Source organism: Myotis myotis, unplaced genomic scaffold, assembly GCF_014108235.1.
Source record: "Myotis myotis isolate mMyoMyo1 unplaced genomic scaffold, mMyoMyo1.p scaffold_m19_p_3, whole genome shotgun sequence".
Classification (NCBI taxonomy): domain Eukaryota; kingdom Metazoa; phylum Chordata; class Mammalia; order Chiroptera; family Vespertilionidae; genus Myotis; species Myotis myotis.
The window spans coordinates 167,261,835-167,279,420 of NW_023416335.1; the positions used below are offsets into that span (position 1 = coordinate 167,261,835).

The following is a 17,586-nucleotide window of genomic DNA, read 5'->3' on the forward strand; positions in this document are numbered from 1 at the left end:
ATGAGAGAACAGAATATGTGTACAAATACCAAACTAAAAGGATGGAAAATTAATTAATAAAAAATATTCATTCAAATAAATTGAAAAAAAGGTAAGAAGGGAAAAAAATCCAAAAAACTGAACAGGCAGAATGTATAGAAACCAATGCAAAATATGGTAAATTTAAATATAATAATACAATTACATCAAAATTACATTTAAGGTAAATGGAATAAATACACTAATTTAAAAACCAAGTTTTTCACACTGGAGAAAAATTTTTTTTACAAAAAGTCATCTAAAAAATTAAGAATAAGGTTGAGCCCACCAGGTGTGGCTCACTGGTTACAGATTCTATTTCAGGTGGGTGCACATGCCCAGGTTGTGGGTTCTATTCCCAGTAGGGGGCATGCAGGAGGCAGCCGATTGAGGTTTCTATCTCTCCCTCTCCCTTCCTCTCTCTTTAAAGTCAATTCAAACATTATATTCCACAAATGAGTGAGATCATGTGATATTTATCTTTCCCCAACTGGCTTATTTCATTAAGCATAATGCTCTCCAGGTCTGTTCGTGCTGTTGCAAATAGTAAGAGTTCTTTCTTTTTTACAGCAGCATAGTATTCCGTTATGTAGATGTACCACTGTTTTTCAATCCACTCATCTGCTGATGGGCACTCAGGCTGTTTCCAAGTCCCAGCTATTGTAAATGTTGCTGCTATGAACATAGGGGTACATATATTCTTTCAGATTGGTGTTTATGATTTCTTGGGCTATATTCCTAGAAGTAAGATTACTGGGTCAAATGGGAGTTTCATTTTTAATTTTTTGAGGAAACTCCATACTGATGAACAAAAATAGAACCAGAGAATAGAAGCATCAAACAGAGGGAAGAGAGGGGTGGGCCAGGGGAAGTGGTGGTGGTGATGGTGCGGGAGATCAACCAAAAGGACTTTTATGTATACATATAAGCAGAACCAATGGACAAAGACAGTAGAGAGGTGAGGGCCTGTGCGAGGGGGCAGAAGCGGGCAGGGAAAGGTCAATGGAGGAAAAAGAAGACATATGTAATATTCTCAATAATAAAGAGTTTTTTTAAAAAAATCAATTAAAACACACACAAAGAAAGGTTAAAAGTAAAATATGAACTATATAAACACCTACCAAATGAAAGTAGACATGGTTATACTGGTATCAGACAGGGAAAAAAAAGTAGATTTAAAGGCAAAAAAATATACTTTAGAGTATGTACAATAGACTAGAAAGCTATAACTATAGTGAAATTCAGTTAGATATTAATAAGAAATAGAAAACTAAAAAAAAAATTCATATGACCCTGACCGATGTGGTTCAGTTAGTTGGGCATTCTCCCTCCCATACACTAAAGGGTTGGTGGTTCGATTTCCAGTCAGAGAACATGCCCGGTTTGGGGCTCCATCCCCAGTTGGGGCATGCAGGAGGCAGCTAAATGCTGTTTTGCTCTCACATTGATGTTTTTCTCCCTCTCTCTCCTTTTCTTTCCCCCTCTCTCTAAGAATCAATATAAAGATATTTTTTAAAAAGTCCTATGTTTTTGAAAATTAAGAAAATTCCCTTCAACTAATCCATGTACCAAAGAGTAAAGCATAATGGTAATTAGAAGTTATTTTAAGCAGAATTAAAGATGAAATATTAAAATGGAAAGAATTAAGTTAAATGTGTGCTTATAGGGAATTTTATGGATTTAAATGTATTAGAAAAAATAAAAACAAAAATCAATGATGTAAACACCAGATTAAGAAGTTAGAAATTGTGTAGCAAATTAAACCCAAAGAACATAGCTTATCGAAAATAATATAAACAGCAGAAATCAATAAAAAAATACAACAGAGATGATCATCTAATCATTCTTAACTTATTTGTGTCTTTCTGATTTCATGTGATTAGTGATTATAATGACAGCCCCACTCTCCTTTGTGATTGCATATGTAAATATGTAAATAAACATTTTGAACATCTTATACTTAATTACTAATATTCTGAGTTAAAGAAAATTATCTGCTTAACTACAACCAAGAGGCTTAGATTTTAATGGGTCGGGTGAGGACAGGTCTTTGTGTCGGCTTGTGGAGAATTTGAAATGCAACTTCGTATCATGTGAGAAATGTGAAAGTCTAGTAACCTCAAAAGAAGGGAGATAAAAAAAGATTGTCTCTACTTGTGCTTTGAGTTAAAAAACAATCCCCTAAATATTTCACTACTAGCCTGCTCTAGAACCCGCATGGGTTTTGTTTTACTATCAAGAGTTATTTGAAAAGCTCCACTAAAGAAACTATTATAAAGTCATTCTGATCAGAATTTCTTTTCAGTTTTTTGGCAAATGCAATACAGAAGTGGAGAAATAAACTCTCCATTTAATCTGTAAAAAGAAAAATCCCACATAAACAGATCTGCTGAAATTTATAAACCAACATTATAAAACACAAAAGTAGAGTAGAAAGAGTTGCAAGAGGCTTAGCTATCAGAATTATCAGATGTACATGTTTGTGTGTGTGTGTGTAATTTACAATTTATATATAATATATATTGTTTACTTATAATATGCAATTTATATATTAAGAAATTTTATCTTTTTAATATACTTTAAATATATATAAATTAAAATTATTAAAAACATTAAAGGGCTACTTTGGAAAATTACAAAATGAATTTCTAGAAATTAAAACAATCACTAAAATAAAACTTAACAGATGAGTCAAGTGGAATATTAGACACAGCTAAAGAGTCATTAAACAAACTGAAAAACAGCCATTAGGAAATTACTCACACTGCTGCTCAGAATCTGGGTTTCCTCAGATTTATTGTTTTATTAAAGATTTATCATTTTCAGAAATCAATGGTTACTAGAATAAGAACTTTATTTCCATTTATTAGCTATTCTAAAAGCACTTTATGCAACTTAATCACAACTTTTAAGTAGATATCTCTATGTATTGCAATAAAGATTAATGTATAGGTAGTATCATGTAAATAAATGATATATACATGATATTGGCCCTTGGGTACATGAATACAATGATTCAATATTTTAAAAAATGTATTCAAAATTACCTTAACAAAATCTCTATCAGTCTTCTCCTTCCATTCTTCTCCAAATACAGTAGAAAAGGATCCTAAAGCTAAAAGAATAGTATATTCAATAGCATGGAATTATTTTTATCACTTTATTCCTTAATAATAGGTAGGTGTAGAAAAACGGTAAAAACACATTTTAAGATATCTTCTTGTTCACGAAAAACTGTTTCATAGTAAATGATAGAAAGTCATAGTAATCTCTTTTGAAATAGTATTTCAAATTATGAAAACAAATATTAGATGGAAAATTAATTTTTTGTTACTTTTATTATATGTCTTCAAACACAAAGTGTATCAACATTCCACATTTTCAAAGGAAGTGGCAATATATTTATCGCTCAATTAAAATTCCATGCCCTAAAAAATAAATCAAAACCTTCAAAAGCCTAACCAAATCAAATATACCCACAATTCTCAAATTCAAATAAATCATTTTCAGAATGTTAAAACAGTGTTTTAAGTATGGGGACTTCAAAAAGTCTCTGAACTCTGGAATGCTAAACTTCTGCCTTTCTTAAATTGCATTTTCTAAATTATTAATGTTTTAGATTGCTACACTGAATAATTTATTCTTTTAGGTAAATAAAAATGCTTAAAGAATGTAAGATGAACTGGGTCTAAAAAATATCATACTTCAGTGAACCATAACTGTTAACATTACTTCTATCAAATATAATGTTAAATCCTTATTCAGTGATTAAATGATAAGACTTCAAAAAAGATTATTCTGGTTTGAGAATATTCTTTCTAAAAACTTCATTTTAAGGTTTCTAAAAATGTGGAACCATTTTAAACTTCATTCAATATTAAACGCTGAAGGTTAAATCTTTAAAATACCAAAATAACTAATTGAAAATAATACTGAATGCAAACTGTAATTGAAAAATAAAATTTAAAAATAAAGAAAATATTAGGAATCAAAGAACATAAAATTGAGATGGAAATCACCAAATTTAGATCTTAAAAATTACGATATAAACTGACAAGTACTGATCGCTGTCCCTTCCCCATGTGACCAAGAATAAGAATCATTAAGTAAGAAACTAATTCCCACTATTGTTTAAGCTAATTTTGAAATTGCCTTCATATAAAATAAGTACATGTCAAATTTTTAAGGAATCCTACTTAGATGATCCTGATCCCTATAAATTTATGTTTGAAAGTATACTACTTGACACAAATCAAATCACAGAAAAAGAAACCAATTTGCAAACATGTTGCTATTTATAGATTTAAAAAATTGTGAATCTATAAAGTATTACAAGAAATTCTCAGGATGTGTCAATTGTGCCATATATATATATATATATATATATATTTCCTATATGATAAAATAATTTCATCGTAAGTGAATACTTTACCTTTTAATAGCATATACTTCTGGAAAAAGAAGTTACAATGGTGTTGGGGTAGGAGGGTTGAGGAGCAAATAAATATTTGTATCAATAACATTCAGCTAACATGAAAAAAGTTTTAAAAAGAAAAACTATGAGCAAGAAAAGATTTCAAAAGATATTATCTCAATCTCTATTAAGCTATTAGACTACAAGTAGAGAACTGAACTATTTGGTCTGAAGAAAACCTAGATTTAGTAAGAGATTAATTTCACAGAAAATAAAAAACTTGATTTATGAAAACCTTTACCTCTGTAAACATTACAAGTATAAATGATATGAAATATTTGATAAATCCTATGTTGATTATTTAGGCAGCAAATTTTAAAATGCACTGATCTAAACTGTTTAGTTAAAAATGCAAACATTTATTATTTTAAATACATTTAAATAAAACAAATAAAAAATGTTATTATATTGACTAATAGAAAGTACTTTTCTCCTTAAATAACTTAAAAACAAAACCTATAACACCTTTATAGAATGATCATTCAATGTGTTCAGCTTAAAACTTACTGTCGTCAAACACCCCAGCATTAGCAAGTAATAAAGTGATGATTTTAGGGTCTTTTTCAAGTTGCATGACATGTTTGCTTTCATTTGACAGAAGAGTGCATACATTAATAGCAAAATCCACTTCATTTGGGAGTCCAGATAACAGTGAAAGCACCAATTTGTTATAATCATTTGGCGAATTGAAGTCCATAGATAGCCCATAACTTTGACGAAGATAATCTAACAAAGATAAAAACAAAAACACCTTATGTTTATCAAGGAATAGAAACCATTGTTGTTACTATCCTCTGAATAAAAGATAGGAGTTTTGTTGTGTGTGTTTTTAATATAAACTAAGTGAATTAAAGAATTCAACTTTTTTTAAGAGTTCAATTTTGTAAACTTCCTAAATTAAAATTATATTCTTCAGAAAGTATTAAAATAGAAAAATGTACATGCCCTCTTGGATATAACTATCAAATTATTATTGTGTCGTTATTTTAATTGGTCTATACTTTTTATAAACTTGCATTTCGAAGGACTTATTCTTATTTTTACATAAGTATACTATAAATCTAGTGGACTGGTTCCTTTAAAATTTTTAACAATATCATGATTTTAGACACACTGCCTATCTTCTTTACCTAATTGTAGAATTATTTCTTTTTTGTAAATCGTCACCTGAGGATATTTTTTCCATTGATTTTTTTTTTTTTTTTTTTTTTTTTGGAGAGAATGGAAGGGAGGGAGGGAAGAGGAGAGACACATCCACATGAGAGAGATCATCGATTGGTTACCTCTAAATGGGGGTCAGGGATTGAACCTGCAACCCAGGTATGTGCCCTTGACCAGGAATCGAACCCACAACCCTTCAGTGTGTGGGCCAACTTCTTAACCATTGAGAAACACAGGCCAGGGCAGAATTATTCCCTTTAAAGTTAGATTTATTATGATATAATTAACAAAGTAAAATTCATAACTTTTAGTTCTATAGTTATGAATTTTGATAAATACAGTCTTTTAACCACAACCACCACGAAGATATAGTAATTCAATCACCCAAAAAGTTTCTTTAAATGCTCCTTTGTAGTCAAATCCCTTATGCTTTCTACTCACAATCACTATCTCCTTTCTGTTCCTATAACTTTATTTCAGAATGCCAAATAAATGGAATCATACAGTAAGTGTGTCTGATTTTTGTTTTAATCCTCACCCGAGGATATTTTTCCATTAATTTTTAGAGAGAGTGGGAGAGAGGGAACGACAGAGAGAAATATAAATATCAATGTGAGAAAAACACATCGACTGGTTGTCTCCTGCACATGCCCGGGCCCGAAGAAGCCTGCAAGCGAGGTATATGCACTTGACCAGAATCCGCAGGCCGACACTCTATCCACTGAGCCAAACTGGCTAGGCCTGATTTATTTTATTTAGCAAGATGCTTTTGTGGTTAACTGCCATGTTGATTTGTATGTCAGTAGTTTGTTCCTTTTTACTGTTATAGTATGGGTTGACAAAATCTGTTTATCCATTCCCCAGATGAGGAGCATTTGTACTCTGTCCGGTTTTTGGCACTTAGGAATACAATTAGAGGCCCAGTGCATAAAATTCATGCACGGGTAGGGTCCCTAGTGGCTGCCAGCTGCTGGCTGGGTACTCCCTCTCTTCCCCTGTCACCTTCCCCCAGCTGGCCCCAGAAGAACTCCGGTTGAGGGGACAATTTGCATACTATGCTTTTATTATATAGGATTGCTATAAACATTCACATACAGGACCTTATGCAGACTTTTTCAAATTTATTTCTCTTAGGATGCTGAGTCATACAAAAGTGTATGTTGGCTCTAACATCTTGCCTTTCTACCACCAATGTAGAGAGTTCCTGTTGCTCTGCATCCTTGTCAGCACTTGATATTGTCAGTTTTAAATATTCTGATGAGTCACTTATTTGTTTTGTAAATATTTTTCCCAGATAATGGCTTATCTTTTCATTTTCTTAACAGTATCTTCAGAGTACAAGTTTTACTTTTATGAAGTCTGATTTATACATTTTCACCTTTACACTTCATATGTCCTAAACATTTTTTTCCTAACCCAAGGTAACTAAAATTTTCCGCAAGGGAATTAATTTCAAACAATTTCAGGATTTTGAAGATAGGGAAGATGGGGTTGCAGAATGTTTAATCATAATATATGCATATAAGATGATGTTATATTTCTAGAAATACTGACTCTTAATTGGGGCAGTTTAGGCCTTGAAAGCTATGTCCTGAGACATCTACCCCAAGTATATTTTTCACATCTATAATAATAAAAGCATAATATGCTAATTAGACCAGACATACTTCTGGACAAAGCCGCAGCGGGCAGGAGCTGAGGCAGAGGCGGCAGAGGCCTCCGGCCATGGTGGTTGCAGGCAGGGGCCAGGGACAAGGACCTTGCATGATTTTCATGCATTGGGCCCCTAGTCTATATATAGAAAAGCCTAAGCAACAGGTCAACCATTCAACCAGTAGACCTATCATTATGATGTGCACCGACTACCAGGGGGCAGACGCTCAATGCAGTGGGAGTGCCGATCACTGAGCTAATCCGAGCGGCGATGGCAGCAGGTGCAGTAGGGCCAGGATGAGTGGGAGCAGCGTGGCGCCCGCCCCAGGCTTGGGCTTCTCCCCGGCCACCTGCCACTTCACTACTACTACATCCCTCGGGGGATGGTCGGACTGCCGGTTTCAGCTAGATCCCCGCAGTCTGACATCCCCCAAGGGGTCCCGGATTGCGAGAGGGCGCAGGCCAGGCTGAGAGACCCCACCAGTGCATGAATCCGTGCACCAGTTCTCTAGTAAGATATAACTAGTTTAATGGAAAGAGGCAAAAAGACAAAGTGATTCTGGATAAAACATTTCAGAAATATGGATTAAGAAAAAACTAGAATACAAAGTAGGGATGCATTGCCACAACATGTCACTGAAGAAAATCATGTAGGTAAAGAAATTTATTTATTTTCCAATATAGACATTTGAGGAGACACCGCTTCAATTCTAAAATATTCAAAGACTTTCTCCAATAATATAATAGTGAAGAAGTCCCACAATATAGTTATAACTGGCTATAAATAGATTCTTTGCCATATTTAAGGTTGAACAATAACATGCTGCTCATTTTAATAATCTATACTAATAAAAGGGTAATATGCTAATTAGACCGGACATCTTCCGACGTCCTTACAGACAAAGCCACAGTGGTGGGGGCTGGGGCAGAGGTGGTTAGGGGTGATCAGGCTGTCAGGGGAGCAGTTAGGGGGCAACCAAGCCAGCAGCGGGGCAGTTAGGGGGCAACCAGGCTGACAGGGAGGCAGTTAGGGAGCAACCAGGCTGACAGGGGGGCAGTTAGGGGGCAACCAGGCTGATATGGGCAGTTAGGGGGTGACCAGGCCGGCAGGGGGGCAGTTAGGGGGCGACCAGGCCAACAGGGGCAGTTAGGGGGTGACCAGGCTGACAGGGAGGCAGTTAGGGAGCAACCAGGCTGACAGGGGGGCAGTTAGGGGGCAACCAGGCTGATAGGGGCAGTTAGGGGGTGACCAGGCCGGCAGGGGGGCAGTTAGGGGGCGACCAGGCCAACAGGGGCAGTTAGGGGGTGACCAGGCCAGCAGGGGGGCAGTTACGGGGTGACTAGGCCGGCAGGGGGCAGTTAGGGGGTGACCAGGCCGGCAGGGGGACAGTTAGGGGGTGACCAGGTTGGCAGGGGGGCATTTAGGGGGTGACCAGGCCTACAGGGCAGTTAGGGGGTGACCAGGCTAGCAGGGGGACAGTTAAGGGGCGACCATACTGACAGAGGCAGGAAGGGGGTGACCAGGTTGGCTGGGGGGCAATTAGGGGGTGACCAGGTGGACATGGGAGCAGTTAGGGGGTGATCAGGCTGGCAGGGGACCAGTTAGGAGGTGATCAGGCTGGCAAGCAGAGGCAGTTAGGGGAAATGAGGCAGGCAGGCGAGTGGTTAGGAGCCAGTGGTTCCGGATTGTGAGAGGGATTCCGGATGAAATAGGGTGCAGGCCAGGCTGAGGGACCCCTCCCCCAACCCAATGCACAAATTTCGTGCACTGAGCCTCTAGTCTTGAAATGAAGTACTTCATAAATACCAGAAAATAAACACCTGTGAAAAAATTAACAAAACTTCTGTGAAAAAGGAATAGATTTTGTTATTTCTATATTACATATGGTAACTGATTATAAGAACCCAAGTCTCAGCAAGAGTTTTTAGATTCCATGAAACCTTTAAACAAATCTCTTCAACAGAAAAAAAATTGGAACCTACATTTATTGTCTGTCAAGTTTTAGTGCTTTCAATAAGATCTTAGAATTGTTCTGTGACATCAGATACTCAATTCAATACATCCTTACCTGAATAACTTTGCCAAAGACACCTCCAATCAAAACAAAAAAATACCAAAATATTTAAAAATTTAAAAAATTAGAAACAACACAAATAAATAAATAATTATGAACAGTCCTTTAATTATATCAGGCTTGGTAATGATTCCTAAGATAATGTAGGAAAAAATGCTTATAAGATTTGAAGAACCTCCCCTTTCTCTACCCAAGGAGATATGATCCAACAGCTACAGTTTTATACTCAAAATGGGATTGGAAATTATTTTCAACACTAGAGGCACGGTGCACGAAATTCGTGCACAGTTGCAGTCCCTAGGCCTGGCCAGCGACCTAAGCGCGGCAGAGATACCACTGCCACCTGCTGCCAGCGCCACATTGCCAACGTACACCATGTTCTGCACCGCCCCCTGGTGGTCAGCGCACATCATAGCGAGCGGTCAAACTCCGGGTCACCCAGTCGAACTCCCAGTAGAGCTCCTGGTCGAGAGGACAATTTGCACATTAGGATTTTATTATATAGAATTCTTGACTCAAAGTTTATATAAATGGATCATGGCTGACAAACTTAATATTAGGCAACCACATTTCTATGTTTTCAGGTTAGAGGAAAAGGAGAATTGTTCCTAGAGAGCTTTCTTTCCATTCATAGGACAGTGATTGTTGCAGTGCAAATGTCTGTTAGAATATGAGACAATTAAGGGAAAATTTTTGCTCAAGTACAACTTATAGAACTAAAAAAACTAAATCTTCCAGTATGAAACTTTCCCAAATTTAAATACCAAAAATGTAAATGGACAGGGTACTTGGTCTTTTTTTATCAAAATAACTGGATTGGATTAAATAATCACTAAAATCATGGTTAGCTCTGAAATTCTATAGTTCTATTATTTTCAATTTTTTTATTTTTCAGTTTTGCCTTCCATAATTTTTCTAATAAAGACATTGCAAAGAAACAATTTTATTTTAATTAAAAAATTGAATTTTAATTTTAAAAAATGTAAGAAAAGATGAACAAACCATCCTTAATAATTTTACTCTACAGTTCTGCAGAACTGACTGTATTGAAATCAATACCAAGGGGCAGGGAGGAGGGAAGGATAGAGAAAGAGGAAAGCCAAAGGACTAGGTGTTTATGACAAGAAAAACGATGCACATAAATGATACAACCACATGTACTGATGCCAAAGTTGAATAACCCTGAAGTTCAAAGCAAAATCTTCTCAATATTTTTTGTCATTTAAAGTCATTGGGCTAAGGTAACCATTATCCTTAAAGGAAAATTTGGTCCCATATCAATGTACAGTATTCCATTTATTCTCTCAATTATGAAAATTATAAATAGAACTACACTTTATACCAAATACCCTGGAGGTGACTGCCAATCAAAATCTACTATTCAAAATATTGTTTTAGAATAGTTTTCTTTAAATATCAACAATAAGTATCTCTAGATAAATACACTTACCTACCAGGAGAGAAAGGCTGTATAATCAAAGATGTAAACCCAACTCTTTTATAGGTTTTAACTAAAATTTCCTAAAAGCTCTTAATCTAACACTATGTAATTCTGTTTGGGTGTTTATTTAAAACACACACACACACACACACACACACACACACACTTTATTTTTCTTAATGATACTTAAAAAGAATCATAAATGAAGAATTTATTTTACAAAGTGATAATCATGTTCATTTTTAGAACACTGTCATAATGTTGCTATGGCTCCTTCTAGAAAAATAAAAAGCACCTTAAAATTCATAAATGGTGCCCTCAAACACTACAACTTTTCAGTTTAAATTAAAAATATTATAGTTGGATATTCACCAGCAATTCCTAATTCCTAGTGTCTTTCCTTTCATGAGTTCCCAATCCTGATTTTATCAATCATGCAATATATGTTACATAACTGCTCAGATTAGCCTTAAAAAACAACAACCGACATATGACAGCATATCAGAAAGAAGTTATAACACCCAGTTAAGCAATTCTGTCATTCCCTTAACTTGTATAGCTCTATGGATAATTTCCATTAGACTTGTGAAATACCAGAAATATTTTACATCTTGTTTCTTGAACTAAGTCTGTTTTAATTAGAGGAGGAAAAAGAGAACCAGATCCAGAAAAAAATTCTCTTTAAACAACATCAAACACAGAAGTGGATCAGTTTAAGGATCTGTAACAGCAAACATCAAACTCTTTTTAAGCTACAATAATGGACAGTAATGCTATCCTATCTAATAAAAGAGTAATATGCAAATTAACCATCACTTCTAGACAAAGATGGCGGCACCCACTGCCAATAAGGAAGGAATATGCAAATTGACATGACAAAGATGGCGGTGCTGACCAGAGCCACGGAGCCAAGCCGGCCAAAGAGCGGGCGCAGGAGACTTGGCTTCCTTGGTTGCCCCAGCCAACTGGACAGCAGGCGCAGGAGGCTTGGCTTCCTCTCCAGCCAGCTTGGCTTCCTTGATCGCCCCAGCCGGCTCCGTGGCAGCTGCCCAGACAAAGCCATAGTGGCAGGGCCGAGGCAGGGGCAGTTAGGGGCGATCAGGCCAGGAGGGGAGGGCAGTTGGGGGTGAGCAGGCTGGCAGGGGGGTGTCAGTTGGGGGCAAGCAGGCCAGCAGGGGCGGCAATTGGGGCAAGCAGGCTGGCAGTGGGGGGGCAGTTGGGTGTGATCAGGCTAGCGGGAGGGGCAGTTTGGGGCAAACATGCTGGCAGGGGGGAGAGTTGGGGGCAAGCAGGCCAGTGGGGGGGGGCAGTTGGGGCCAAGCAGGCTGGCGGAGGGGGGGGGGGCAGTAGGCGGTTAGCAGGCCGGCAAGGGGGCCTTTGGGGGTGATCAGGCCAGCAAGGGGGTGCAGTTGGGGGTGATCAGGCTGGCAAGGGGGGCAGTTGAGGGCAATCAGGCCAGCAAGTTGGGGCAGCTGGGGGTGAGAAGGCCGGTGGGGGGGGGGGCAGTTGGGGGCGAGCAGGCTGGCAGGGAGGTGAACGGTTAGGAGCCAGCAGTCCCAGATTGTGAGAGGTATGTCCGACTGCCGGTTTAATCTAACCGGCAGTCGGACATCCCCCAAGGGGTCCCAGATTGGAAAGGGTGCAGGCCGGGCTGAGGGACTCCCCCTCCCACATGAATTTCATGCACCGGGCCACTAGTTACTTATAATATAGGAACCACAGAGTCATGAAGCTGAAAATGGTCTTAAAAGTCATTAGCACAATGATTCTTTCAATATAAGAATACCTCTATAATATCCCTGAATGAGATAATTAATGGCCACTAACCCTTGTTAGGATCAGGAAACATCACCTAACAAGTCACCCCATTTAATTTTCAACTAAACTATTAGCAAGATCTTCTACATGGTGACTTAAAATGTTCTTTAATTTTGGTTCTTCAGGTAATAACTACTCATTAAAAATGAAGCTAGACTTTCTGAGACAATGCATATCAAAGGATCGCTTTCTTTACCCTCATGCTTGAAAGACAACTTGTTTAAGTATAAATATTTTAATTGTTTTTGTCTTTAAATCTCTTTAGATGTTTGTTTCTCCGTTGTCTTGGAAAGGTGCTGTTGTGCAGGCATGCAAAGATGGCTTTTTGTTCCTTTCCATAGAGCCTACCTCGTTACTTCTGAAACATTTTTTTTAGGTCTTGACATCATAAATGTAGACAAATTTGGGTTGTATACCATTGATAGTGAAAAATTAATAGTTACTTTAACATACATATTGACGCATTTCTGAGATTAGGGTAAAATATGGAACAATGGTATAATCAAAGGTTCTTTGAATCAAATACAGATGGTCTTGCTTAATGATCTGTCCTAATTAAAAGATGTCTTAATTTTTACATTGGCTTTTCTATGGAGTCAAAGTGAGGTTATAAATTAAAGGCCTGTAAAAAGCTGGGGAAAAAAAATTAAGGTAGGTTTGGTTTGCATTCATCACCATCTACCCCAATTATATAAAACCACCTCATATATGAAGCCTCTTCTAAAGGAGATCACAGATTGTTTCTTCAGTTTTTACTGATTGGGGAGAAAAAGGGAGTCAAATTCAACATGGAAGAAACTTTGAAAATAGGTAATAATAGAAAATAAAATTTGAAAAGTACAAATAAAGTGTCAAAAATAAAGTAAAAAAAGAAACGTACATCTTCACTATGGAATACACAACTATTAAAAAGGATAAATTAGAGGGAGAGGTGTCCATGATACATTATAAAGTTTAAAAAGGAAGTTATTGTATGATGTTGCTTCTATAAAAAAGAAAACCCTGTTATAAAAATAAACAATAAAAAGCACAAATGAGTTTAAGGATTACCTATAAGAAATTGGGACTAGCACCAACAAAGAATAATAAATATCAGATCATTGTATATTTTATAAAGAATATACCCTGTAAAAGACATTATCTCCTCTTTTTTAGGCCAAATGTTGGTAATTAAAGAAGACATCTTTATCTCGTCAGAGCTTTCTTCCTAGTGATCACAGTCCCAACTTCCAAACTCACTAAACGCTAGAACCTCCATCTACTCTGCCTCAGGAACCTCTTTATTATTAGACTCCAACCTGATTATTTCCAACTTGAGTACTGTTCTTTTTAGCTGCAGATTCCTCTGTAACTATTACAAGAATGACTTAAATATAAAAAGAAAATCTTATTACTGGTACCACACCAAGAAAATAGTTGAATAGTTAGGAACATTTCTGAGGAATTCTGGTGCTGGAAATTTCAATAATTGTAGTAAATCTAGTAGATGCTACCTAAGTATTCTTGACTTCTCTAATCCTAACTGAATCTTTCTCTTCTCATGTTAGTAACTATTAAGGTTAAACTGATTATTAGCCAAAGAAGTAAGAGAAAAACTTCACTTAAAAGTATCGGCATTTGGTAGGGGAATGGAGGGGGGAGATAGGGATGGTGGGATGAAAAGAGAGGGGCAAAGGAGGATAATGGAAGATATCTGTAATACTCTCAACAGTAAAATAATTTTTTTTAAAGTAAAGGTATTTGTAAGTCTGGAAAATGCTACAACTAAAAACCTCATGAATCCTATGATAGAAAGGCCTTGATACCAATTAGATGTTGATCTTTGAACGTTATATTAAGTCTTTAATTAAGGGATTAAGTCATTGGATAATATTTATTTTCCTAATTCAAAACTGTGGACCTATGCCCTGTCAATTTCCAATTTACCTGATACACTGTGTTGCTGGTAATTGTAGGAAGATGGAATTGCACCAATAGGAAGCTGTGGCTTTGGATTGCCTGGTGGTACTTCATCATCATCCTCCCCAAAATGATGAACTTTCTCGTACTTTTCTAGGTAACTGAAATAGAAAAACAGCACAGTAGAGATTTAAAAATAGATATACATCTTACTTTTGAACTCCTACCTTATATATGTTTTCCTTTTCTAGGGGCCCTAAATTTTTAAAAAATATTAGCATACTACAAAACTCTTATATTGTTGAATAACCACTTCAACAATAATACTGCAGACAAACTCAATTCAGTGATTCCAAAAGTGTGGGGTTTTTTAAAATTTATTTTAGAAAGAGGAAGGGAGAGGGAGAGAGAAACACTGATTGGTTGCCTCCTGGAAACACCCTGACTGGGGATCAAACTTGTAATCTAGGTTGTGTGCTCTCACCAGAATCGAACCAACAGCCTTTTAGTGCATGGGATGGCACTCCAACCAACTGAACCACCAGCCCAGGGCTGTGCATATCTTTATTTAACATATATTAGAAAGCTAAGCATGTTAATACATACAGTACCAGTTTAGTCTTTTTAAACAGCTGTATAATACTTACATGTATTGATATATCATAATTTAATTGGTCTCTAGAGATACATTTAACTATTCTGTTTTGTTTTTTGGTATTATGCAGAAATAAGCTCAATCTGTGCACTTCTTCTCTGAAGAGGTTTTTGGAAATGAAATGCTCATTTTAAACAGCCGCACAGCCAACTTCACATCCAAAATTCATGTGCCTATCCCTGGCTGGTTTGGTTCAGGGGTTAGAACGTTGGCCTGAAGACTGAAGGGTCCCAGATTCAATTCCAGTCAAGGGCACATGCCCAGGTTTAGAGCTCCATCCCCAGAAAGGGGTGTGCAGGAGGCAGCCAATCAATGATTCTCTCTCATCATTGATGTTTCTCTCTCTCTCTCTCCCTGCCTTCCTCTCTGAAATCGATAAAAAAAAAAAATTTTAAATTTGTTTAAAAAAAAATTTTTTATGCCTAATACATTTTGACAAATTTATGAGACAGTTCTCATATCTCCTACTGTATTACCATTTCTGAGTAATTATCAATCTTCCTAATATTAATTAGAATTAAATTTCCAAATTCACAATTTATCATCACCTACCAATTTATAATTAAGTTCTCAAGTAAAATTTTATTTTATTATTTTTAATTTATTCCAGAAAGGAAGGGAGAGGGAGAGATAGAAATATCACCGATAGTGAATTATTTATTGGCTGCCTCCTGCACACCCCCTACTGATGATCAAGCCTGCAACCCGCACATGTGCCCTTGACTAGACCCTTCAGTCTGCAGGCTGACACTCTATCCACTGAGCCAAACCAGCTAGGGCTCAAGTAAAATTTTAAAATGGGGAAACAAACAACTGGTCATACCTCTCTGTCAAAGACAACACTGTAACAAAGTTGTTACTATAGTTCACAAATAAGTTGATTAATACGATTTCTTATATTTATCATAGAAAAGTTCTAGATGTGGTTATTTTACAGATCTACCCTTCTACCATTCCTAATCCAGGCAGGTACTAAGTCCATTAGTAGCTATTTTAATGTTCCAGATCTTTGCTTTTTGAAATAAGACATCTGAGATGAGGGAGGAGTGTATCAACAAACCATAGGATGAACTCAGAAGTATTATTTTGGTTTTAATACCAAATCTAAACTTTCAAGGTAGGATGAGTGGAAGCTAAAACTTTACAAATATAAAAACTAATGACATGGAAAATCATTACCATTCCCTATTTTTCCCTTTTAGTTTTACAAGGTACAATAAATCACATCTTTAAAACCTAGGGAAAAATTAAACCACCCTTTCATTCCTTCAAAGTTCTCCATATAAATTCAATTAGAAGAAGGAATTCTTTTCCTAGCTGACAGCTTGACAGCCAATGAGTCTAACACTTCTGTTTACTTTTAGAGCTACAGCATACTAAAGCAGGGACATACACACAGATACAACCCTTGAGCATTGAGGAGAGTATGCAGCTGCACACATTTCACCCGACCCTGGTGATGTCCTCCAGCAAATAGCATTTATAGCCCAAAAAGATAAAACAAAAGGATGATTAAAGAGACATTCTCTCTCCAGTATAGACTTAAATAGGTAAATAAATCAGGCCTCTTCTTTTTTAATTCCTAATGCAGGTATCATAAAAAAGAACAGTATATAAATTTAGACAAAAATAGCTGCTCAAAATTATGTGACCCATTTTCTGTAAATGAAGGATCACATGAAGTCATTCAGGCAATATTATTGACAGAGGTATTTTAGAGAGTATGGTTTTTCAGAATTGAACTCACTGTGCAATGGTTCAAAACAAACTAAAGATAATCCTTATTAAATAAGTTTTAGCCAAACATAACAAAAACAACAATGAAATACAGAATTTTAAAATCAAAATCTTACACTAATAATATTTTTACAATGTTCTTTATAAATCTGTTACTCATAATTGAACACAGTAGATTTAAAATTTGTGTTTTTTATTACAGCTGAGAGAGAAAACATTACTAGTAAAGAAAGACAAAGCCCTAGCTGGTTTGGCTCAGAGGATATAGAGCATTTGCTATGGACTGAAGGGCCCCAGATTTGAGTCTGGTCAAGGGCATGTACCTAGATTGCAGGCTTGATCCCCAGCCCAGTCAGAGCGCATGCAGGAGGTAACCAATCTATGTGTCTCTCACATCCATATTCTCTCACTCTGTCTCTCCCTCTCCCTTCCACTCCTTCTTAAAAAAAAACGAAGAAGAAGAAAGTCAATGGGAAAATATCCTTGGGTGAGGATTAAAAACAACAAAAAAGACCATAAATATTGTATTTTCCCTCCTATTACACCCCAAATGGAGCATAAGTAATATGGAGTGACTGACAGCAACACAAGTACTATCCTATATAATAAAAGCCTAATATGCAAATCAACTGAATGGCAGAATGACCAGTCACTA

General features: G+C 36.4%; 1 protein-coding gene across 5 annotated transcripts in view; it reads right to left on the minus strand.

The window, feature by feature from the left end:
• ARID2 (AT-rich interaction domain 2) overlaps positions 1–17,586 on the minus strand; it is a 200,395-nt gene that overhangs the window by 72,768 nt on the left and 110,041 nt on the right. For 3 of the 5 annotated variants that reach the window (XM_036299797.1, XM_036299798.1, XM_036299800.1), the window contains exons 2-5: positions 14,567–14,700; positions 5,000–5,218; positions 4,451–4,469; positions 3,066–3,133 (exon numbers count right to left, since the gene is read on the minus strand). In XM_036299797.1, the coding sequence (XP_036155690.1) occupies positions 3,066–3,133; positions 4,451–4,469; positions 5,000–5,218; positions 14,567–14,659 (399 nt within the window). In that variant the 5' untranslated portion in view covers positions 14,660–14,700. The remainder of the gene's footprint in view (positions 1–3,065; positions 3,134–4,450; positions 4,470–4,999; positions 5,219–14,566; positions 14,701–17,586) is intronic. The other 2 variants (XM_036299796.1, XM_036299795.1) reach the window with 1 other exon arrangement.